This window comes from Pteropus alecto, unplaced genomic scaffold, assembly GCF_000325575.1.
Source record: "Pteropus alecto unplaced genomic scaffold, ASM32557v1 scaffold45, whole genome shotgun sequence".
Classification (NCBI taxonomy): Eukaryota; Metazoa; Chordata; class Mammalia; order Chiroptera; family Pteropodidae; genus Pteropus; species Pteropus alecto.
In genome coordinates, this window is record NW_006442491.1 from 28,345,494 (window position 1) to 28,371,752 (window position 26,259).

Sequence of the window (26,259 nt, forward strand, 5' to 3'; positions counted from 1 at the left end):
GTGTGTGTGTGGAGTCCTTTTGTGACAGTGACAGTTTGGATAAAGGTCCCGAGGCTTTATTATTCATGGTACCGGTGGCCTGGCAGAGCCTCCCTCCAGCTGAGGCAGGGAGGGGCACTGTGGCAGCACAGCACGTTCTGAAGGTGTTGGGCTGGCTGCCTCTGAGGATCATGTACAATTGGAAGACACCAGCGTGTTGTAGAAAGGAGGTAGATGCACACAGTGATAGAGACGATATGCAAATTTTTCAGTTCTAGAGGCCCAGATGTACCTCCCAGAGTGGCTCTGAATCCTTCCTGTGATAGCGACCAAGTCTTGAGTGCTCATGTGGGCTGGGCATCGATCACGTTAAGTGCTTCACATACACAGTCTCATTTAATTGTCAAGTACCCTGAATGAAGCAGTATTATTGCCCCTGGGGGGAAAGTAAGACACAGAAAAGTTGAGCAGTTTGCCCAAAGATACACAACAAGTCATGTAGTAGAACTAGGATTCAAAACCAGGCTCTGACTGGTGTTAGGCTGTGCATGCTTCTATTAGCCCACAGAGGAAAAAAAATTTTTATACAGTGGGGAAGCATCAGTCTAAAAACTGGCTTATTTTCTAGCTTCTTGGAAAATATAAAGCAGAGATTCTTAACTTCTGAGACCCAAAATGTAATTGAGCATTTTATTCCCAGTACACCTGTAAGTAAACCCAGACTCCTTGGGTGGAGGCAGGGGGAGGCGGGGTGACTAGGGGATGGCTTAATCAACTCTGGTCCTCTGCATGCTTAGCCATTTCTCTGCCTGCCCCATTTGTTTCTATAGAGGAGCACGCTCTCTGCCCCAGAAGAGACAAAAGCCAGGTCCTCATAGTGGGTCTGGTGTGTTGGTGATGGCTCGGTTGAGAAATACTCTCATGCAGGATGTCCCTACACTTAACCGTTGGCTCTTGATGATGCAACAAGTAAGTACTTATATTGCAACATACCAGCTCTTCAGGTCAGCCTTCCCCGAGGAAGCTATAGACTTTAAACTCTGTTTCTCACATCTGGAAAATTGGAGCTAATGGGAGACAGACAGGCTTTGTTCATAGTGCCGAAACAAGCCTTTTTTCCTTATAGGAGTGTTACGAGGATACTTATGAGGAGGCACTTTATAAGCCACTGGAGTTATTTTCCATGTTATTGTCAGCATTTTCTAGTTTCTTGTCTAAAATATCTTAATTTTCCCCAGCGCCCACTCTTCACTTAGTCCTGGCTTGGCATTCCTATAATAAATGGCAGTAAATGTTTCATGTTATTGCATTTAAAGCTGGTGAGTAATAAACTCCTTAAGGGTGCCCCTTTTCTAGGAAAAAGAAATTTTAATCAAATGTTCACTCTCTTACCTGATAAGGTGCCAGCCATTAGGGACATAGTGACCTAGTAGGATACTAGCTACTGCCTACAGGGATTGCCGACTTTCTTTTGTTGGTGACCTTAGCTCAGAGAGCCTGCTGACTCCCATGTCTCTAAGCAGTCTTTAGTTTATGTTGTCTCTTCTATCCTAATAGGCCAAGAGACAATGGGGCTAATTGAAAAAAGAATTCTTAAGTTTGAGATTTGTTTTTCTGCTTCACCTCTTACTGAGTTAACTGTGGGCAAATCACTAAAAGGGGAGAATAACCACTGCCTTGCAGGGTTGTAGACCATGTCTGTTCATTGCTTGGTACATGTAGTTGTTTATGTGATAGCCATTATTTGTTGTGGCTTGAGGCACCCAGCAGTGCTTAGGCTATCACTGAGCGGGCTACGTGACTGGGCACCTAGGTAACAGGACGGATACAGTAGGTCAACACAAAAGGAATAAAGAGATGAACTGTGGATGCCATTAGTAAGCATAAGCCTGGTCTCTGCCATCGATCTGCAGAGATCAAATGTATGACTCATATTACTGAATGAATACTCACTTTAGCTTGAATATACATAAAAAATATGTGTGTGTGTGTGTGTGTGTATAAATATAAATAAAAAAGCAGGCAAAGACTGGTAATGGACAAAAATGCTGTCCTGATTTAAATTTAGCCTGAATTATGACTTGGTCCAGAACACCAATAGCACTGAAAACTGGGTCTATGGCCATTCTTTGGCAGTTATCTTTGATTAACAGGGAAGTTTTATTTTCCAACTGAGTCCTTGCAAGATCAAACTAGAAAGTCGACATCCAGCATGGGCCTACAGCTTTCTCCCAGACGTAACTAGGTGAAAGTAGCAGCCACTGCTGCTGCCTTTGATGAACTCCTAGAGCATACTGAGGACCTCGAGGCCAGGGCCCTCAATCTGCAATCTTGGGAGACAGACAGGCTTTGTTCATGGTGCCGAAACAACAGATGACTCATCTGGAGTGAGATGACACCATGAGGTCTGATGATTCAAAATACTCCCCTGCTTTAAAGCTTGATTTGGGCTTACTCACAATGCTGACATTTATGCTTGTGTATAATCCACCTGAGTCTTGAGTAACTTATTCTTAGGGTACGACCAAACACAGCAGGAACACTGCCTCCTAATTTTTAAAGAAAATCTGTTACTTCAATTAATATCAAAGTTATCATCACGAGAAAAAAATAAAAACTTTATTGGACTTTGTTACACTTATTTTACAGTTCGGTATTGCTTTTGAATTACATAAGGTAGGGGATGGTGCGCCATGTTTTTGTAGTTTAGGATCTTTGACGGTCTTAATTTGGCTGGCCCTGCTGTTAAGAAAAGTGGGGTGTCTGCTTTACACTGCCATCCCCTTCTTGTCCCCTCAACTCCCTTGCCAACCTAACTCTGTGCCCTAACATAAAACACTGGTCAAAGACGTGGTTCCAACAATTCATATCAAGCCCTGCTTTCCTACCCCCCACCTCTACCCCAACTGAGACTGTGCCCTGTACATACCATCTAGTTACTTCTGCCAGAATACCTCCAGTCTAGCCTCCATTAGATTTTGGCTGAAAATCTATGACCTCGGAATACCGTCTAGTCTCTTTTTAGCGCATGTTGAGATTAGCAGCTACTACCAAAGGGCTTAAGGGCGGGTGGTGATGGTGGTGGTGGGGTGGGGGTAACTTTACTCTCTAAACAATCTTATGTAGTAGGTACTATCTTTTCTTCACACAAACACTGAGGCTCAAACAGGTGGTCATTTGCCCAAGTCATAAAGCACAGCATGTACTCAGTAAATAGTAGTTGACCAGTCTGACAGAGAATGGCAAAACTGGATGCAACCCCAAGTGACTCCCAAGCATATGCTCTTAGCTGTTTTTAAGGGGCCACCTCCATTCTTTTAGCATGACTTGTCCCTCTCCCTGTCCCTCACCACACAAATGGAACCACCATCAACCCAGGTGATAAAAATAGTATTACTCAGGAATACACCTCTCCCTCAAATCTATCAGTTGCCAATTTAAATATTTTAATTACTAAGTAGCTCTGGGCGGTCACTTTCTCCCCATGCTCACTTTTACTTCTGTTTCAAATCTTATATGGACTGCCCTGGTCTTCTTTCTCTAAACCCATTGTCTCTATATCAGCCACAATGATTGAGACACAGTGTGTCCCTGCCACTATGAATATGCTCCCCGCTGCCTTCAACATCAGGTCCAGACTCTTTAGTGTGGTTTACAAAGCCCTTCATAACCTAATTCCTACCTACTTCTCCCATTCCAGCTTTACTGAGCAAGTTTTGTTTTTTAAACCTCCCCGCCTTCAGCAATGCCATCCCTCTTCCCCATTTCCCTCTAAGGTAACTCCTAACAATTCTTGGCTCAGACATCACTGTTCCCAGGAGGCCCACCATGTCACCCTCTACCCTGGGCACCTTCTCTTTGACTTCTCTGCAATTCCTAAATCACAGCACTAACTACACCACATTGTACCACTTGTCAGCTTTTTTACACCCTCCTTGAAACCACTAAGTCCAAGAAGGCAGAGCCGGTGTCTGTCATACTTAAGTTGTATTCCAGAACCTGACAGGGGCCGGGGAAAACCAGACAATGAATCTTTATTGAAGGAACAAACCCCTGTCTCCTTGCATGCTACCTCTCCTGCACTTCCTGCCCTAGTCTCTCATCCACTCAAGCGTCTTACCCAGAGAAGATATTCAGTACAATTTTTGAATGAGTTCAAGACTTTACTCACACCAGCTTTTAAGTTTCAGAAGGAATAGGCTCATTTTGTTAGATGCCTGATAAATCTGGCTGCCCATATAAGTCTAAAATATATAGAATGGCTTCAGAAAAATATAGAATGGTTGTTAATTCATAAAAGTTGTTTTAAAAAAAAGGGCCTTAAAAGCTCAAGTCTCTATTTTAATCAAATATCTTTATAGTGCAAATATAATAAACTCACATGCATTTGCTTTTACATAGTCATAACAAGGTAGTTACATTAAGTTGTACTGCTTTCCCAAGTGAATCTTCATTTTAACCAAACCTACAAAGCTTTTATTGAAATTAACATTCTGGCAAAGCCACAGAATCAATGCTGTAGTATAAAAAAAAGGTGCATGAAAAAACTCAGGATGTAGAAGCAGCAGCCATATCAGCAACCTGTCTTCTGGGGAAAGACCCACCCACACATACACACACACTCCTTCGCCCAAGTACTGTGATGCTACTACACCTCTGAAGAGTTTAAGGACTGAACAGAGTTGCTGTATCACACAAGATCTTCACAGAGGAAAACTCACAGAAATACATTATTACTTTTTCTTTTCTTTTTTTTTTTTTTTGCTCTTTAAGGATACTGCAATAGAAATATATTAACGATGGCCTCAAATATCCAACATTTTTCTATCTCACATTTTAAATCAAAGTCGTAGGAACTACAGGCCTTAATAAAGAACTCTCTGCACAGCACAGCTGTAGCTCACTTTATAATGCAAAAATGTTCCCTTTGCGCTATGTCCTTACAAATAAACATAACAGACGTGCTCTTTAAGGATACTGCAATAGAAATATATTAACGATGGCCTCAAATATCCAACATTTTTCTATCTCACATTTTAAATCAAAGTCGTAGGAACTACAGGCCTTAATAAAGAACTCTCTGCACAGCACAGCTGTAGCTCACTTTATAATGCAAAAATGTTCCCTTTGCGCTATGTCCTTACAAATAAACATAACAGACGTGTAAATGAGAAGTTGAGATCCTGCATCAATCATTATTCAATATTGCCCTCTGATATAAACCTGGATATAGTCACATTTGCAAAGCATTCATTTAGTATTTTAGTTGAAGCAAAAGCAAAAAGGCTTTCAGCAAAGGACACCTTGATGAATTGTGGTGGTATTCCTGGCACTCAGACGTTCAGCTGAAGTCTCGATTGGTGAGGACAAGTGGAGCCACAAGGGTCCAGACATAGAGGAGGAGGCAGACCCAGCTGGAGCTGATTTTGACCCACACAGCTGGCCACTTGCTGGTCACGACCTGGAACTCTGCATCAGGGCTAAGAAAACAGAAGAGTGTCAAGTAATGGAGCCTGCTATCGGCATCGAGCAGCACCCCAGCCCAGGACAAGAAATTCTCCAGTGAAACTTGGCTGACACTACTCCCAAGTAATGTTCTAGAAGGGGCCTTAGGAAACTGTTTTTGGTTTCTCTAAGCAGAGAACTCTACCTCTACAAGGCTTTTATCTTCTTGCCAGTATGAAGAACCCTGAGTCTCTAATCCTTGGGAAAAGTTCTTCAGGAACAACTGGCTGTTCTAGATATTGGTAAAAGTCTAGACTGAAAAGGCCTCCCTGAAACATTCCTTCCTTACCACATCGTTACTTCAATCTTAATAGTCTACATGGCCCTCTCTAGGCAGAGAAAATTAGTGAACAAAGATGGGTCGTATCCCTCTTTATGTCAAGATTTTCTTTCTCAAGTACTCAAGTTTGGAAGAACTCCCCACGATTGCACAGTAAGGATTCCAACTGGATTTTAAATCCAAAAGGAGAAAAAGTGAAAAGTATTTCAGAAAAGATCAGTACTGAACAAAACTACATTATATGGGTAAGAAAAGGACTCTGAAGTCAGGAAAATGGATGGAGATTTTACGGGCAGCCCACGGGAGCTAAATGGTCTTTCATCTGTTTCATTAGTGCCTCCTACCTGTACCAGCCAGTCACGGTCATCATGATGTACAAGGAAGCCAGGAAGAGCATGAAGTGGAAGATGGAGTAGCTGTACTGAACTCCCTCCTTCTCGTTGTCCACAGCCCGCCGAGGCTGTCCATCTTCTTCATCACTGGCACCGTTGGTAGCTGTATCACGGAGGATCACGCTTTCACTTCCTGACAGCGTCAGCTTACTTACTTGGCTATTGGTGGAAGTGCGGATGCTGGAGAGTGATCCCAAAGAAGACAAATCAGAAAGACTATGAAAATGAACTGCTGCCACTGGCCTGTGTACATGATGAAGGTTATTTCTGAACTGCTCCTACACTTTGGGGACTGAAAGCCTTCTGAAGGGCCCTACGTAAAGTTCTTTATGGTTACCTGTCATCACAAAGCAGACAGAATTCTTCTTATCAGTTACTACTTGATGGTTTAACTGCTTAAGTTTCCTAAAACATACCAAGCTCTCAATATCTCCTTCCATGACTTCCCAAATATCTCTTCTATGCTTAGAATGTACCACTCACCAACCTTCTCCCAGCTAACTTACTCATCCTTCAATTCCCTGGCTATGTGCCATGTCCTCTAGAAGTCTTTCCCTGACATCACCCCATCACTATGCTGGGTTAAATCCCCGTAGCTCCTAATGCTTCCCTCTGCCATAGCATTTACCATGCCTGCCTTTCTTGTCATTCAAGGAACTCCTTAACAACAATGACCTTAGTCATCTATGCATTTCTAGCACACAGATGCTCACTAAATGTGAAATGACTCAATAAAAAAGTACATAAAAATAAATGACAAAACCACATGATCATCTCAATAGATATAAAAAAAATATTTGTGATCAGTTGAGTTTTGATAAAGATGTCTGAACAAGTCAATGGAGAAGGAAAAGTCTTTTCAACAAATAGTGCTGGGACAAGTGGATATCCACATACAATGGAATGAAGTTGGACCCCTTACATCAAATCACATGCAAAAACAATAAAAAGATAAATAACCCAATTTAAAAATAGGCAAAAGATTTAAACAGACATTTCTTCAAGGAAGATATACAAACAGCCAATAAGAACATGAAAAAATGTTCAACATCATTGGTCACTAGGGAAGTGTAAATCAAAACCATAATAAAATGCTGCTTTGTATCCTCTAGAATGGCTACAATCGAAAAGAAGGACAATTACACTGTAATGATTAGGTGAAGAAATTGAAACCTTCATACTGTTGCTGGGGGCACTGTAACTTTGGAGAATGCTTTGGCAGTTCCTCAAGAAGGTTAACATGGAGGTACCATATAATCCAGTAATTCTACTCCTAGGTATATACCCAAGAGAAATGAAAACACACAGCCACACAAAAAACTTGTACACAAATATTCACAGCATCATTATTCATAATAGCCCCACAGTGGAAACAATCCAAATGTCCATCAGTTGATGACTGGATAAACAAAATGTGGTATAGCCACACAATGAAGTATTAATTCTAATAGAAAGAAATTAAATACTGACATATACTACAACATGGATGAACCTTGAAAACATGCTAAGTTAAAGAAGCCAATCACAAAACATTATATATGATTTCATATATTTGAATAAACATCTACAGAGACAAAAAGATTACTGTCTGCCAAGGGCTTGAAGGTAAGGGGAATAGGGAGTGACTGCTAATGATATGGGGTTTTGGGGAAAATAAAATGTTAAAATTGATTGTGGAAATGGTTGCACAACTCTGTGAATATACTAAAAAACTACTGAATTGTACATTTTAAAAGAGTGAATTATATCTCAAGAAAAAAATAAAGGCCAAAAGCAAAACAAACAAAAACAACCAAAGACAATATGAAAACAAATGAGAATAGCTGTGTTTCCAAAAAAACTTCATTTACAAAATTAAGCAGACAGCCTATTTTAAGCAATCATTAAAAAAAAAAAAGGTAAATCTACACAGGTTATAGAAAGCTGTCAAGATTATAGTGACAATTTCATATCTCAGAATAGCATGTGTATTTATAGTATGTTCCCAATTTATTTTTAAAAATTATATATCAAGTGATATTAAAAAATCATGCTTTGGCTATATGTGAAATTATGTGTAATTATATAATACAGATAGATCGATAGTATGAGCAAAAGAAAAAGGCCTGAAATAATAGGTACCAAATATCAACCACAGAAGAGGTAAATTTGGAGGGAGGATACTTTCATTTCCTACTTTATACCTTTCTCACTTATGTTATTAGTTTATATAAATGTGTCCTTGCCCATTTTTATTACTATTTTTAAATAATTAAAGTAAAATATGCTATTATATAGAAAACAATAAAAATGAGTGGAAGGATTAAGTGCAAACTGCTAACAAAGGTTATATCCGGGGTCTTGGATTTCCTAGTCTTTAACATTAGATGTGCATAATTCTATAGTGGTTTCATTATTTACAATGATCGGGAAATACAGATTTTTATTTTTTGTTTTTAAAGATAAGCCAATTCATTGTCAGAGCCACTATTCTAGTTGATTTAAGGTCAGGTGCAGACTTTATCCTCCTATACAAGGGAGAAGGTATCTCTTTGTAAGGTTGGAAAGAATTACTTGATGAGAGGATTCAATGAACTTTAAGAAATGCACATGGCTGGGTGACTGAGGTGAGTCAAGTACATTCAACAAAAAAGAGTTAAACTGCTTTTTAAAATTCTTCACACTGACTTTTCAAAGCAAAATAACTGATTCACTCTAGTATTAACTTTCATAAGAATCTTGTTCTAAGTACTTTTAACTTACCTAGAATACAAAAGGCAGAAAGCAAAGACTATCAACCCAATAAAATTCTCTGCATCCAGAAAATGCCCATTCTGTGATGGTGGAGCAGAGGTAGGGACTACAGCAGTGGAATTTCCAGGAGCCAAGGTTGGTGCAGTCATGTGCGTAATGATGCTCCAGAGGCTTGGGTTGCAGGAATGATCTAAAAATGAGAAATATTTGATTATCTTTAGTTACAACTCGTCTAGTTTGAGGGTGTGGTTACATATCATTCAGTCATGATGTAAAACATAGGAATGCTATATTTAAAAGAACCTGAAACTTAGCAGTCAATAATATATTTGTGTTGCAACCAGTGACTTTAGTTTTAGAAAAAAAAAAATTGTCAAATTTTATATATGTCCATCTTGATTTTACTGGTTTTGAAGTTTACAGTTGTGCAAAGGCTTTAAGCACAAGTTTATTTCTAGTTTTGTTGTTGCACAGGAACCCTATAAAAATGAGTTGGGTCATTATTAGAGGGTCTGCAATAACTGCTTTCCTTTATAAGGAGTCCACAGAATACCATGTTGAGAAACAACCGTATTACAAAACATTTCCTACAGCTGTTTCTTCTAGAGCCTGTAATACCACAGTAAAATTCAATCGAAACAATTCTAGGAAGGGCCAAAACAATGTTGCCTTGTCTAGCTCTTAACTAGTTTGACTCAGTCGGGGGGGAAGAAGCCTAGACTAATATAAAGAATGGTGGTCTCCTTTAGACTGTCAGCTATGAAACGGTATGAATAAACATGGGAAATAAAACCTGAAAGGTAAATATCTGCAACATACTTTAGACATTATACATTTCAGTGAAGTTTTTTGTTTGTTCACTTGATTAACATCTGCTCTAGATTTTGCACCCACCAAAGGAGTAACTTCCTACTTTCATCAAATGAGTCTGCCATTGACATTCCTTTACCTGGTTCATTAGTCATGGCTGACCATGTGAGGTATATGGTGTAGAGGGTGATGACAGAGGACTGCAGGAGGCCAGAACGAGGCTGGTGTTCCTATAGAATCAAAAAGAAAACAATGCCACTGGAACTGCAAAGGCTGACTTTCTAAACCTCAGTGCACTTCTCCACTGAATTGTATTAACTAACAACCTTCTGATTCTGCTTGACAGCTGAAAGACGACAAGTAACCTTTCAGTTTGAGTTAGCCTGAAAAAGAACCAAGAAAAAGGAAGCATGTACTATTGGTTCTCAAGGCATTTCATAATCTTGGATTTTCCTGTTTATCACACAAAGGCTTTAATTTACTAGTCCCTTAATGTAGTTGAAATCAAAACTCAACTTTGCCACTAACTAGCTAGGTGACCCACCATCTCTCGGGAACTTCACTTTTCTTGCCTTTTAAAAAGAGAGGTGATGTCTACGTGTTCTTTTCCTATTTCATACATAAAACTCCATGAATTTTTAAGAGTATGGTATTTAATGATGAAACTCAGGAATATGAGTTTTATTTTTAAATATTAAAAAATCAATTATTTTTTCTCATTTAATTCCCCTAAAATATCTTAGCTAATGCATAAGAATCATTCTTATGATGTAAACAATTTTATAAGAATTATAAATTCTCAAGTTACCTAGTTTTTTAAATTAATGATAGGGAAATTATTTAATGATGATACAGGCAACTCAATGGCACATTCTATAGTTACAAAGTTATAATTATGAAGTTTATTATATGGAAAAATATTTAAGTAGATAAAACTTGGACATAAATTCATACATAAGGTTACCTAGGTTTCAAATTTAGCATTAATTAAAAATCTACAGGAGGAGAAAGCAGAAAACAATTGTACCTGAATTTTTGGATGGATGGATATAATAGAAACCACAATGCAAAGGATAAGATTAATACTGATGAAGAATTTGTTTTCTGTGCAGCCATCTGGTTTGGTGGAGTATACGTAGAGCAAACCAACAAAGATGATTGACACGATATATAGGATGCTTGTGACGGAAAGTAAAACTGAAAAAAGGGAAACCAGTATGAATGCCCACAATTCTAACAAACTTATAATAAAGACTAATTTCCTTTCACTCCATATAAAAATCAAAAGGCATTATTTTACCTATATAGTGGTGAATAATTTACAGTGAAATGACAGAAGCCCCAAGGTTGAAGTTTCAGACTGTTAGGGAGTTGGCTCGATGTTAAATTTCAAAACCCACCAAACAACTGAATTCACTTCCTGGATACCTCATTTGATTTTATGGGCTGAAAAACCAGACATTTGATCATTCTAACCAGAGCAAATTCTAACTACATGCTAAATACTGTTCATTACAGGTTTTCTTTAGGAACCTAAAAGACTCCTGGGCCCTCGAAATGGCCCAGTTCACAGCAAGCTAAATGCCAGAGTTGGTGTTAGCAGAAAACAGAACAGAAGGGCATCTTTTATGGCAGTGTTTCCTCTGTAGGGGCTGACTACATAAACTCATTTCCTAGCACAATGAGACCACATCACTGTGGGAAAGTGGCTCACTTGCTACTTTCAAATACCTAAAGCGATGTTCTTTTCTATTCACATGGCTAATCAACAATTAGCTGAGAAACAAAAAACATGAAACAGTATACACTATACTCAGACGGTAACAATGCTGAGCTCAGTTAACTTGTGTTTAATTCAAAGCATAAACTTATTTGAGAAAACTAGTTTCTACTTATCTCAATCTCAATGGATTTTGCATGTTTAAAATTAAATGTGTATGACGTTAACTATAAAATGGTGATGTACATTAAGTACAGTTCTTAATGTTTTTCCATCTTAACATAATACAAGATTTCTCTACTTTTAGTTATTCCCATCTATGGCAAATCTACAATTCATTTTTAAATTCTGGAGTTGAATAATCTAAAATTAATTATATAAAACAGAAGTAAATAGGTAAAAAATGAAATAAATTTTTATTAGTCAGAAAGAAAGAAGAGTTTCAAGATTCCCAACCCATAATAATAAATGATAGACAATTTTAAAAATCTTTTTTTCTCCAATAAAGCCATTACAAACAATTTAAGTGATCAAAAAGAGGGCAATAGTTAAATAAATTATGGCATATCATGCCACAGAACACCAAGGAATTGTATAGATCAGAATATCATGCAACTGTTAAATGAATAAGACATAGCTATATTCACTCATATGGAATGATATTCATCATATAGTAAGTGAAAAGAGCAAGTCATGGAACAATATATGGTATAAAGCTATTTACATTTAAATATAAAAACATGTGGATATGCACAAATACACAAAGGTCCAGTAACAGTGGTTACATCTGGAAAGGAAAGAGGGTTGCAGGCTGATGGAGAGTGACATGTTTTATTCCTTACAAAATTCTATCATTTTGTGTTTATGGTAAAATGGTATTTTTTTTCTCTTTCAATTTAAAAAGAAGCACACTAAATTTGATATGTACTAAAAGCATTGAAAATATCCATACCCTTTGATTCTTATACTTCTGCGAATTTATTCAAAGGAAATAATCAGAAATGTACTCAAAAATGTTATTTGATACTTATTGCTGTACTGTAGCCAAACATTCACAAGTTATTTCTAAGTTTAAAAAAGTCAAACTATTCTAATATAAATACATTTTAAAAATAAGATATAAATGTATTATGTTTTTCAATGATTTGTTTTCTACACATAGATGATACATATGTACGTAGAGGAAAAAAAGACTGGAAGGATATAGACTAATATGTTAACAGTGAGTAATAATTACTGGGGTGCTGGATTAGGGGGGAATGTGTTTTCTTTTGTGATTTTTGGTTGTTCAAGTTCTTGACACAGAGCATCTATGATTTTATCATGAGGAATCAGGGCAAGGAATCTCCATTGTTTTTAAAACTAAAGTACAGCTGGGTCATTGCTCCCAATAAACAGAGGGCTCCAAAGTCCCTCCCCATTATTACAGGCTGTAAATTCTATTCCCAACCTCAAAACTTTAGGTACCCTTTTCCCACCAAAAAGTTTTTGTGAGTGTGGGGTCGCACTTCTGCCTATGTTGGCAGATGTCCCAGATACAGAATGCATCTGAGTCCCCTGTCCAGGGAAACAAGGAAATCAAAACTAGAACTCTGTCACTAAATACAACTTTTTCCCTTCCTAAACACATGCAGTTACATTACAAAGTAAATACATTCAGAGAATCCAATGATTTATATTATGTGCCACTCCCTTCCAGGAATGCATATAATTCAGAATTTACTCAATGAGAAGTCATAGTTTACAAAGTCAGGTCTATCTCGAGAGTTTATACATTTAAATCAATGGGGATTTTTTTGTACACTCTATTTAACGCAGCACAAAGCAGTATGGCTCTCACAGGTAAATTTAGGTACCTACCAGCATACCAGAACCTGGGGTTTCCTTCTTCCATTCGATTTACCCATGATTCATTTAAAGAGTGAGCCAAGTCTACCAATAGCACCAGCTGGATAAGGATGAACAGGAAGGCTCCACACATGCCAATAACAAACCAGGCTATAAACCAAAATAAAAAAGTTATTCTTTATCACAGAAGTAACATTTCAGAATGTTACTGTCCAACATTCTAAAAATATTTCAAAAGAGAGGTGATAAAGGCATATTATGTCTCCAGCAATACAGCAAGATTGCTCCAATTCCAAACTCAGAGGTATTTTCTGATAAGTGTTCTGCTGGGTTTCAGACCTTTAAAAACTTATTCTTTTATCTAGGAGAGCCTAGGATCTGACATTCCAAATGGAATTTATAGGGGGAAAAAAAATCACTGTGGAAATCCACAGAAGTCACTTGATGCCATGATAAAGAAGCAGGTTAAGTAAGGGGCAGTGGAGCACATAAGTTACAAGTCCATATGTTGACAAGCTCTCCAATTAACTTAGTATTGTCAAGACAGAAGGTAAACTACTAAAACACTGCAAACAATTAACATATGGTTCCAGAATAGCTAAGAAGCTGAATGCCTCTTGGTTTCAATTAATCGATTAATATCTTAATATTAGTACCAAGTCATACAACTGGACACCACCTCATTAAATTGTCAGTTCTTCAAAATCAGTAATGAAAATGCAGCTTTAACACAATCATTTGTAGAGTCTCTATATATTATAATCAACCCCCTTAACAATGAGCCATACCTGTGGTGAAATGGCCCCCAGGGATATAGAAAGATCCAACCATGATACCAACAATGGCAGCAATTTTGAAGAACCAAAACCTATTAAAATATAAAATGCATTTATTAGATGCTAATTTTCACCCTTACACCAAGACAAATAAATTTCTGAAATGCAAAAATAAGCCTTAGTAGCGTTTCCAACATGACTGGGTTTAGGTCTTCATTTGACACGAAGCTACTTCATTCAATACCTCATATGATTTAAGGACAAGCAGCACAGCCAACAGAACATTCACATTTATACTACAAGAAACGTATCTTTAGAATTTCCCTACTTTTAGCACCTAAAGATAAGAATTCTTATAGAATTCTATAGCATTCTAAACTAACAATGTTAGCTAAATATAGAGCAAGTAACTATTAGATCTGGGGGAAAGTTATCACCTAATCCTTCTTATACACCATGGGACATAAATGCCTACCCCACAATTACCGAGTTCACCACTGGCAAAGCCGAGACCAAACCTGGCTTTCAGTCCACAATCTTTAAAGACTGCCTGTATGGCAGAGTGGAAACAATCAGCTTTTGGAACTGGATAGACCTGAGCTTTAATTCCAGTTTCACTGGCTGAGAGATCTCACATAATTTATTTAACCTCTATGAAATTCAGTTATTGCAACTGTAAAAAAGGGATTATAATACACATAAAATTTAAAAAACTCCCTTCAGTCTTCAAACAAGAATTAGGGGAACTGGGGGCCAAGAATGGGAAGCAACAGAAAATGTAAATCAGTGGCCCAAATAAATTCAGTTTATTTTTCTGTACTGTTTGAACATATCATGCACATGCTTATCTTTTAACAATAGAAAAGTGTGTGTGTGTGTGTGTGTGTGTGTGTGTGTGTGTGTGTGTGTAGTGCCTAGCACAGTGCTTGAAATGTTTCACAGAAGTTCAATAAAAATCTAGGAACTGAACAAAAGGTATTAAAAAGAAAAGTCTCTCATCCCCTCTACCTCTCCTGTCTTTTTTCAATAGAAAAAAGTGTGTGTGTGTGTGTGTGTGTGTGTGTGTGTGTGTGTGTGTGTAGTGCCTAGCACAGTGCTTGAAATGTTTCACAGAAGTTCAATAAAAATCTAGGAACTGAACAAAAGGTATTAAAAAGAAAAGTCTCTCATCCCCTCTACCTCTCCTGTGCTAAACTGCTCCCACTGAAAATGAGCTGAAACAACTTTGTAGGTGTAACAGGTCACGAATACCTCTGGGCCACTGATTTACATATTCTACTGCTTCCAGCAGAATGGCAACATTAACTGGTAAATGGGAGGATCCACACCGCAATGTAACAAGTTAATAATAAATCTATCTGGGGAGCATTTGAGATCTTGCTTCTTGGCATGTTGGCTCAAATAAACTCATAAACCCCTCAAAACTCAATCAATCAATCAATCAATCAATCAATCAGTCTTACATACCCATTGTGTACTGCTGCTCTGGGATCTTTACTCGTTTTTACTTTTAACATGAGCAGAGAGAAGGCAAAGAAAAAGATGGCCAAGGCAAAGCTGATCCGATATACAGCTTTATAACCGACCTGCACATTACAATCTTTATCTGCCTTTATATCAGCCACCTTGATTTTAAATCCCCCTTCACAGAATCCAGGAATCTGGAAAAAATAATTTCAATGTTATGGGAACATCCACATTTAAACAGAGATTTTATCCCACCATAAGAGAGCCTAAATTTATAAAACTGACTGATTCAACAACTGCGAGACTGTTCTGTGAGATTTTCTCTTTATCTTTCAATTCACTTATAATCTTGAAACCAAACGGTATAAACAGCTTGCATTTTGAAAACAAATGTGAAGTGCTTTCTTCTTTGTTCTTTTCTACTGATGAATTTATCTCCCATTTCCCATGAATTTTCATGCTATAACTCATTCCTTCCAAAGGTGAAGGCCTAGTCCAGTTTAAATCTTAAACACACATGGAAAGAAAACATTTTAGGGCCACTCTTTTAATATGTTTTCTTTCAATTGTTAGACTAGAACATGAACAGGTTCATTATAACTAACTTTATTTCTGGAAAAGGAGTAAAACCTTCACATTCTGTGTCTTGACTATACCCCCAATTAAAATGAACTTGACTGAGTTTCATAATAGTGAAGATAAAAACAAGAATTTAATTTTAACTAAAATTTTGCAAAATATGAAAATAATCAGTACATTAAGGGTACTGTTATTTCTACTTAACCTTCTTCAGCTGAGTTTCCATACTTTCTGTCCGCATGATACAGCATACAATAGTGCCCAGGAGGAGAATGAAAGCATAGATGAGGCGAGTCACAGTGGAATTCTTACTGTTGGGACAGCAACTACACAGCAAACATGATGCCCCTCCGCAAAGGCATGGAACCTGTAATAAGCACACCATGGCCATTTGAGATCTTCTTCAGTGGACTCCTTCATGACAAAGGTATGGCAGAATTGAAGATGAAGCAAACCAAGCTTTGACAATTAACGGAGAGAATTAGAGCTGGGAGTAAGTGGTTAAAAGCATAGGCTCTGGAGTTAATATCATTTCTGCAATTAGTTCAGCAAACCTATTCTCCATCTGTAAAATAGACTCAACAGACTCTTCCTCCCTCAGACAGTACTGTATTAAATAAGCACTCAGCACCTAAAACATATGAAGAGTTCAATAAATTACTTATATTCACACAGAGAATGTACTTAAATATATATATATTAATATTGAGAAAAATACAAACCTAACTCCACTTGCTATTTAGTGAGAATCCTAGTTACTAAATCTGATATTACAGCATAAAGCAACATTACATGGAAATCCTTATAAAAAATGATAGAGCCATTTAGCTCCATTCAAGAGTAACCTGAGATTCCTCAAAAAGTTACTTTTTGAGGAATTATCATATGACCCAGCAATTCTACTCCTAAACATACACCCAAAAGAACTGAAACAGGTATTCAAACAAAAGCTTGTACATGAATGTTCAAAGTAGTGCTATTTACAATTGCCAAAAGGCAGAAATAATCCAAATGTCTATCAACTGATGAATTGATAAGTAAAATGTGGTATATCTATTCACTCAATGGAATATTATTCAGCCATAAAAATGAACTGAGTATCTACTGTGTAAAGGTACTTGATCTGTGGAACAAACCTGTCCTACTATATTGAATGTCATTTCCCTATCTCAGTGAATGACAGCTCCATTCTTAAAATTGCTCAGTCCAAAACCTAAATGCCTTCTCTTTTTCCAAAACCCTCACCCAATCTGTAAGCACATCAGAATATATCCAGAATCTGACCACGTTCATAGCATCCTTAGCTATCACATTGGTCCAAGACACTACTACCATCTCTCTTTTGGGTTAAATGCATTAACTCCTTTGTCACTGCTGTGGCAACCCATTCAGAACCGAGAGTTGGCAGAGAGATTATTTTAAGATGAAAACAGTTGAGATTCACAACAGATACAGAAAAAAAGCCGCCTCAGAGCTCTCCTCATTTCACTGAAAGCAGCAACTTTGGAGATATGAGGCTGCCATAAATTCTCTCTCCAAAGGAGTTTTATGGCCATGAAAAAGACAAAAAGACCTCTGTAATTTCATAAACTATTATCACAAACTTTCTTATCTGTTTGTTCTCCCTAAAAACCCATGTCTTTTCTAAAGAAACTTATTTGTTCTTCCCATAAGCACTTTCCTCCTCCCTCCTTTTCCCCTATTAATTTAGTAATATAATAAGCCCTATATTCTAACCATCCCTTTGATCTGTTTATCACTGAGCACTCCTGTTGTGCTGCACACGAATAAACTTTTTTTTCCTCTGCTAATCTTTTGTCAGTTTAATTTATAGGCCCCTCCCGAATCACTAACCCCACATAAGGTGGAAGTTTTTCCTCCCCTACAGTGCTTTACCTTTCTTTTTTACCATCTATTCTCCACACAACAACCTTATTAAAACACAGGTCAGGTCATATCATTCCTCTTTTCTGTAAAATAGCACTTAAAAGTAAAAGCCAAAGTCTTTAAATTGGCCTACAAGACCCTACAATGGGTATTTACGTGATTTGGCTCCCCGCTACTTTCTTACTTCATTTCCTAGTATTCTTCCCCTCATTCATTCCATTCCCTGGTACACTGAATTCTTTGCGTTTCTACTGAACAAAGGGATTAATAAAATATTAAAGTGATTTATAGATAGAAATGCTTTGATGCCATCAATTCAAATCTTAGCTTTACAACAAAGCCAAAATGTGTTTCAGGTTATTAGGATAGGAAAGACACCTTTGTTTCAAATTATCAATTTACTCCTTAATGACCTTTGTAACTATATTTTTTCTGAATCTTTTTGTAAACAGTGAGTTTGACACACTATTGGATTGTAAAACTCAACTGACCCTGACTTTTTTAATGTGATAAAAATGAAAAATTTTACAGCAGATGGTAAAGGTAAGAATTATTTCATCATACTTGTGTCTAAAAAGAATAACTAAACTATGTAAAATTTCTTAAAGCCATTGTTCTCAAGGAACTCGCCCTGTTGATTTGAGATCAACAACCCTAAAGGATGGAAAACACACTCTGCCTGTAAGAAATGGCAGTGAAATGAGGTGATTGAGTCCTTGGTCAATTAAATCAGTTGAGGAAACAGGAAAATGATTTCAAGGAATCTCACTCCTGTAAAGTGAGTACATGTGGGAACTCAGCATTTTCTATGCCATAGATCCTAAAATTTCCTTTTTAAAATACGGCGTTTAAAATCTACAAAGTGATTCAACCAATTTATTCATTTTATCCTCACAACAGTTCTCCAGGCGAGGAATGCTGGGGTGATTATCCTCGTCTTATGGGTACCCAGAGATAAATGACTTGTACAGGGTCCCAAAAGTTCAGACCATGGCTTCCAATTCCGGATAATAATCCAAAGGCCTTCTTCCTCTTACACGAGAACTACAAACAGGCCTCGGTTAAAATTCCCAGCTCTGCCACATACCCTGTAGCTTTAGCCAATCCCGTGCGATGGGATAAAAATATTAAAGCTACCCAAATTAAATGGAGCCACCTTAAGAAGGTGCTTCGAAATGCACCAGAGAACTCTTATTCCTTGGTCCTATTCCAGCACCTGAGGAACCACAGGCCGGAAGGCTCGCTGGGGCGGGGCAATCGAAATTGTAAACAATGGCAGCCTGGCCTCCTACATTCCTCAACAAACCGGGAAGGCGAGCTGCCTGATCCCTGCGGCGGGGCATCGCGGAGTTTGGCCTGGGCCCCTAGGTACCCTCTGCAGCCCAGGGCTGGTCGCCCCCAGCCCCTGGCCCTCTGCTGTCGAAGTCTATTCGGGTCTAGTCTTGGGGCTCACTATCGCCCTCCCCAAACCACAAGTCTGACGGAGACACCAGATCCGGAACTCACCCAGCTGGCAAGGGAGAAGACGCCCAGCACAGCACCCATGGTAACACAGGTGATGGAAGTGGCGGATCAGGAGGTTTCTAGCGCGGTGGTAACTGCCAGTTGAGGCGTCTCCTCAGAAACGCCACGGTTTCTCAGGCCGGAAACGCGCGGCTAGCGTCACGGCGTGGCTCCGCCCACCGCCCTCGGTCGCTGCCCAGAGGGCACCTGTCATTGGTAGAGGGAGAAGGTGGAGCTAAATCCTCGCCGCATGCAGGGAGGAGGCGGGGCTAAACCAGCCCTGGAGCTGAGCGGAAGGCGGGCTGACCGGGTTTGCCGCTGGCTGGGAGAAAAGCTGGAGCAAACGTGGCCGGGGCAGCAGGAGTTGTGAAGTCTTTATTTCTTCACCATTTGTATTCACTGGGAGCCCATTATGTGTCAAGAACTAGTGTACAGAAGTGCACAAGAATTTATGGCCTAGTTAAAAAGAGACTGACGATGAACATAAATGCACAGCATATTATGATGAGTACTATGAAGAAATAGTATGAGAGAATATTTTTTTCGATAAAAGTTTATTTAATGCCCACTATGTAAGGGGAAAGCAATTTAGTTGGAAGGAGGGGTAGTCACAGAAGGCTTTTCTGAGGAATTTATATTTAATCTGAGAACTGAAAGATGAGTCCAAGTTAATCAGGGAAAGATGGGCATCGTTTCCTAAAATGTGGACTCTATACTATTTGGGGTAAATGAGAGGTTCTAAGGGTGCGTGAACATGACATTAAGTAACATTGAAAGACAAAGTCCTGTTTCAAACCAAAGAGGTTTGTTTAAGACTAGTATGTACTTATTTTTCTAACATTTGCTTCTCCGTTTTTAACAGGATGAAGCCTTCATTTTCTAAATCTCTCCAAGGTAACCACATCTACAATTAAATAACACTTCTGTTTTAGGATTTTTGTGTATGTTTGCAAAACTTTTTTTTTCTACTTCTACCAAGCAATGCTGGGTTTCCATTCAAGCAGTGATGTAAATTTTCCTTTCTAAAATTAAGTTAAAACCGAGAGTCTCTTTAAAGAAAAAACTTGAAAATGATTTCTTTACATAACATCATAGGTGGTATGTAGATATGTCAGCAATGATGACACTATTGTACAAATGACTAATGTAGGGACATATTTACCTGGGAATATAAAAACTTACAGAGTTTGGAAACCTAGAATATTTAGATTGGAAGAAGCCTTATTAATATACTCTAACCTTTTTTTTTTTGAAGCCTTATTAATATACTCTAACCTCCTTTTTTATAGAAATGGAAAAAAGCTCAAAGTGAAATGGTTTGCCCAAGGCCACAGAAGTATTGATGGCAGAGGAGGGAGAATTACTTAAGCTTTCTGAATTACAACCCCAGCCTTTCTTGCCCCTGCTCCCACCCACCCCCAAATACCTGCCCTAGTCAGCTTGCTTCAGGACCACTGAACTTTCCAGGTAGCTCTTAAAATCCTCGCTTCTTCCTATCTGAATATTGTTGGACTTAGCAGAAGAAAGCTAAGATGGTGCCTTCAGCTCAAAATAATCCTTATAAAGTGGCATATTTTGGAGTGGCATATTCTGATCATTTATACTCCTATATATTGTTTGAAAAGATATTACATATACTTGGTTTTTAAAAATACTACATAAAACAATATACAGTGAAAATGTGTTATCTTACTCCCGAAATCTCCCAGATGTCTTTCCAGAGTTCATATATGCATCTACCAGCATTATACATACTATATATCACCCCCTTTTTACGTGTGATAGCATTCGAACCACATGGTCTTGCACACTGCCTTCTTTTTTACTTATTCATTCAATAAATATTTACCAAGCTCTTACTACGTGCCAGGGACTATTCCCAGTGATAAGAAAAAAGCAGGGAGCAAAACAAAATGCTTGCCATTAAAAGAGCTTATGCTGTAGTGAAAAGAGACAAGCAATAAACAAACAAATATATAACATGTCAGATACTGACAAGAGTTGTGAATAAAAGTAAAGGAGAGGAGCTTACAGAGTTGATGGGGTCTGCTATTTTAAACAGAGTAGTCAGGGCTGATGTTTTTGAAGACCCAACATTTGAGTAGAGATAGGGGAGAAGAGAGGAAGCCAGCCACAGGGATATCCGGAGGAAGAGTGGTCCTAACATGGAGCTGCAAGAAGAAAGGCTCTAAGACAGAAGCGTGCTTGACTTAAATACAAGGCCAGTTTGATTAGAGCATAGACAAGAGGGAAAATGGTGAGGAATGAGGCTGACTATGGTAACAACTCTAGATTTTATTGTAACTATGATGAGAAAGCGGGTGAAAGGTGTGGTTTTTTGGGGGGGGCAGTTTTTTGTGGGGAGGGATCATGTTTACATTTTTAAAAAGGACATTTTTGGCTGCTGGGTGGAGAATAGATGGGGCAAGGTTGGGGTAAGGTTGAGGTTAAGAGGAAAAGCAAAGACCTGACTGTTGCTGTGTGCATAACTTGAAAATAGGTCTTCATCTAAACTGTATCTATTATCTTTATCTTCCTCAGTCTCTCTTAATTCTTGCTATAGTAACGTTTTATGGCTGCACCATAATTTATTTACTCAGTCCCCTACTGATGGACACAGACTGGTCTCAACCCTTTCGCTTTTACAGTGAAGCAATGAACATCCTTTGTGCTCATGTTCCAGTGTATCTGCGGGATATAACAAGCGGTGCAATTTCTGGGCACAGATTATTTCCCATATTGAAATCTGGTGATCTAATTCTCATGTTGAGCCCAAAGAAACAAGTTTATTTGTTCTTTGCCACCCCTCCCACATCAGTTTTCAAGTCTTTAAATATTCCCAGTCTAGCAAGCTTCCACCTGCGGCCTGCCGTCTTCCATAATGGTCTCCATCACAATTACTGAGAGAAACTGAGGCACAGGCAGATGCAAGGCACAAGTCATCCTCCGGCCTTGCTGTCCCCCTCACCCCCAGCATCTCTTTCCTTCTCCTCTTCCTCGAGGACAAGTTCCAGGATGCCAGACTCCACCCGGGTCCTTCACCGCTTGAGGCCTCTGACGACTCCCATCCGCTCTCCCTCTTCCGTCCGCTCGGGGGCCGCGGAAAGGCACGCGGACCTCCCTAGTCCCCTCTGAGCCTCCGTAGCACTAGCCGCGGGAGTTCGGCAGCTCCAGTCGCCAAGACAACGGGCTCCGCTGCGCGCTGCGGGCGCCTGCAGCCCGGGGGAGGCGCTGCGGGCCGGCGGCCCCGGCTCGGCGAGGCGGCGGAGCGGCAGGTGAGCAGTGGCCGAGCGGGCAGTCTTAGCCCAAACGCGCCGCCAGACCGTCTACTCCTTGCTGTGGGCGAGGGGCTGGGCGGTGGAGGACTCCGGGAAGGAGGCTGGGGCTGGACCTTTATCCCATCAGTCGCGCCGGGGCGACGCCTCCTCGTGCCCTTTAACCCTGCCTGGAGCTGGCGTGGAGTGCGCTTTCGGCTGTTCATTATATTTGGGGGCCGATGCTTGGCCTGATTCGAAAGTTTCTTTAAAAAGAAAAAAGCCCTTCCTTTTGGGTGACGGGGAATAACTCAAAACTGCAGAAAATGTATGTCTCTGCGACTCTTCTGGGGCCACAGGGGATTGACTTCTTTATGCATCAGTTTTCCCATCTGCAAATTGGAGACAATGATAGTATCTGTCTTATAAGGTTATTGCAAGGTAAATTTATGTTTAAAACCCTTGCAGGTAAGTCATCAATACTGGGGAGCTTTTATTATTACTGCTACAGACATACCTGGTTTAATTGAGCTTGGGTTTATTGTGCTTCACAGGTGTTGCGCTTTTTATAAATTGAAGGCAAGGTTCCACCAGCAAAAAAAAGATTATGACTGTCTTTATTGTGATACTTGCTTTATTGCTGTGGTCTGGAACTAAACCCACAATAGCTCCAAGATGCCTGTACTACAAGGAGGTCCATCTTTGAGCATGTATTGTGTTCCAGAGCCTGGACTGATCCCCAGGAGTGAAAAAAGTAAATAGGATCTTGTCCTTAGGGAACTCCACAGTTTTATGGCATAAATAGGACTTTGTTGTGATTTTGGACATACAGAGGACTGAATACACAGAGAAGGCAGTGAACCCAGATTTCCAGAGATGAGGCTGAGGTGGATGGTCAAAGAGAGAGTCCAAAGGAAGACAGATTCCAAAAGGAGACATGAAGGCTGCCTTTGTATTGGCCAGAAGATGAGGCCAGTGAAGTTCACAGTGTTCTAGGCAGAGAGTGTGTGCGAAGACCTGGGGAGAGAGAGCAGGCTTCTTGGGCATCTGCAAGGATTTTTCAGGCTGGCTAGAGACGAACTCTGAGAAGTAGAAGTGGTCTGGCTAGATGACGTTTGAGAGATAAGCTGGTGTGAAAGACTTTCCTTGGATCTCCTTCGTAAGTTTTGAGGAGTTTGGACTTTGATGGCATTGAGGAGCCATCAAAGGAGTTTAAGCAGGCAATGCGTGTTATGTATGTTTGATCGAGATATGGTTTGGGAAAGACCAGGGTTTTTTGTTGTTCTGTCTTGGTGTCATCACTCCTCCGATCAGCTTTTCACATTGCAGTCATTCATTCATGGTGAGTCAAAAAATATTTATTGAGCATCTACTATGTGCCAGGAATTGTGTAGGTAGTAAGGAATTAGGTCCCTGCCCTCATGGTATGTATTCCAAACATGTTTTAAGGTACATTCATGGAGATGAAAGCAGTCCAATACAACCAGGACTTAATATTTAAAAGACAAAAGCAGTCCAGTATAACTGGAACTTAGTCAATTTTGGAAGAGACCCAACCAAAAAGATTAAAAAATGGCCCCCATCATTCCAGACCTCTGTGTTGCACACTCTTGGAAGAACCATTCACTTAGACTACACCAAGAAGAAATGGCCAGAGAAGTAGGAGGAAACCTAAGATTGTGTAGTAATGAAAGCCAAAGAAAGTGCTGAACTTTGCTAGATGCTACTGAGATTTTAAATAAGTTAAACATTAAAATGTGTCCTTTGGATAAATAAATGTAGAGGTCACTTGGGACCTAATTGAGCAGATTTGGTGAAATGGTGGGGGTGGAATCTATAATACTGGCAGCTTCCAAAGGTTCAGTGTAATATATCAGTGGGATGAGGAGAGAGTGGGATGTGAGAAAGACAAAGTGTAGGCTGCTGAAAGAAGTTTGTGAAGGGAAGAGAGGGAAGGCTGGAGAGCGATTGGGTAATCAGATGAAGCCTTTTTAAGCACGAGAGAGACGTGAACAGATTTAAACGCTGATGGCAAAGCAGTGAGGGAGAGGCTGATATGAAGGGGAAAAATCAATAGCAGAACTTTCTCGAGAAGGTGGGAGTGGATGAGATCCATAGGACAGACACTTTAAAAGGAGTCTAATGGTTTCTACTCCTTTTGGAGAAATGGGAAGCAAGATAAATGCCAAAGGAAGTGCACCAGTATACTACAACAAGAAAAAGGTCTAAGTATGGAGAGAAAGTTATGTTTTCATTATTGTCAGATAGCAGACATTTATAGAACTAATATTGTGTTAAGCACTTTTCATATACTCTTCTCAATTAACATGATCTTTACAACAACACTGTGAGATAGTTTCCATTATAAGTCCCAGCTTATGGTTGAGGAAACTGAGGGAAAATGCTTAAGGAAAGTGACATAGGATTTGAATCCAGGTCTGCCTGAGCCCAGAGCTTTTAGTCTTAATGATTACCTAGATGATATGATCGTCTGCCTATGATATGATTATCTACTAAGAAAATTCAACAGATTTAAGTAAAAAAAAAAATAGATATAATAAGGTTAAGTGACCAAGCAGCTGCAAGGTAGACAAAAGCAATAGCTTTATGCGAGCAATAATAGAAAATGTAATTGTAGAAGAAATGACAATAGCAGTATGAAAAATAAATACCTAGGAATAAACTTTAAAATTAACGTGCCCAGGCTAGCCAAATAGAACAAAAGTTGGCTGGAGAGGAGGTAGGATGCAGGATAGGTGTTTGGGTGAAGAGATATTATTCCCTTGGAAAAATCAGGGTATTGATACCCAAAAAAAGGCATGTAAAACAGATGTCTATCATAAGACATAATGAGAAAATATGCAAAGATGTTGACTATGAATGGAATGGAGAGAGCAGATTTTTATAATATTGAAAAACTGCAAACAGACTGGTTAAATTATAGTACAGCCAGTTGTATGATCTCATTAGAAGAATGGGAGCTATATATGAGAGACAGATGTTTAACATCATATGGTTAGGTATGAAAAACAGATTACAGTATGTTTCTATTTTTGATTTTTAAAACATTTATAGGAAAAATGTCTAGAAAGATTAGTTTTTTAAAAATCTATTTTAAATTATGAGTAAAATACCCATAACATAAAATTTACCATCTTAATCATTTTAAGTGTAGAGTTCAGTAGTGTTGAGGATAATCATATTGTGCAATCAATCAGTGTTTGCAAGAGCATTTTCATCTTGCAAAACTGAAAGTTTATGTCTATTAAACAACTCCACATTTCCCCCTCCCTCCAGCCCCTGGCAACCACCATTCTACTTTCTATTTCTATGAATTTGACTATTCTAGATATTTCATATAAGTGGAATCTTGCAATATTTGTCTTTTTGTGATTGGCTTATTTCATTTAGTATAATGTTTTTAAGGTTCCTCTATTTGTAACATGTCAGAATTTCCTTCCTTTTTAAGACTAATATTCCATTGTACGTATATAAACATTTTGTATATAGATCGTCCATTTCATAG

General features: G+C 38.9%; 2 protein-coding genes across 3 annotated transcripts in view; one reads left to right on the forward strand and one right to left on the reverse strand.

The window, feature by feature from the left end:
• Nucleotides 1-4,941: 4,941 nt before the first annotated feature.
• On the reverse strand, nucleotides 4,942-19,667 carry SERINC3 (serine incorporator 3). The gene is made up of 10 exons (XM_006921835.3): nucleotides 19,483-19,667; nucleotides 16,295-16,456; nucleotides 15,511-15,704; nucleotides 14,056-14,135; nucleotides 13,280-13,417; nucleotides 10,727-10,896; nucleotides 9,839-9,929; nucleotides 8,899-9,079; nucleotides 6,109-6,336; nucleotides 4,942-5,459 (listed from the first exon to the last, which is right to left on the reverse strand). The coding sequence occupies exons 1-10, from the start codon at nucleotides 19,519-19,521 to the stop codon at nucleotides 5,321-5,323; spliced, it is 1,422 nt and encodes a 473-aa protein (XP_006921897.1). The 5' UTR covers nucleotides 19,522-19,667; the 3' UTR covers nucleotides 4,942-5,320.
• Nucleotides 19,668-22,545: 2,878 nt separating this feature from the next.
• PKIG (cAMP-dependent protein kinase inhibitor gamma) overlaps nucleotides 22,546-26,259 on the forward strand; it is an 83,032-nt gene continuing 79,318 nt past the window's right edge. Inside the window, exon 1 of one of the 2 annotated variants that reach the window (XM_006921836.3) lies at nucleotides 22,546-22,754. The gene's annotated coding sequence lies outside the window, so the exon portion shown is untranslated. The remainder of the gene's footprint in view (nucleotides 22,755-26,259) is intronic. The other variant, XM_015597084.2, reaches the window with a different exon arrangement.

Coding starts and splice junctions, on each gene's coding strand:
- SERINC3 (XM_006921835.3), bottom strand. CDS start 19,521: ATGGGTGCTGTGCTGGGCGTCTTCTCCCTTGCCAGCTGG. Junction 16,457..19,482: donor TCTTCTCCCTTGCCAGCTGG/GTGAGTTCCGGA, acceptor TGCTTATTACAG/GTTCCATGCCTTTGCGGAGG. Junction 10,897..13,279: donor CCCCAGGTTCTGGTATGCTG/GTAGGTACCTAA, acceptor CCCTTTTTTCAG/TTTTACTTTCCGTCACAAGC.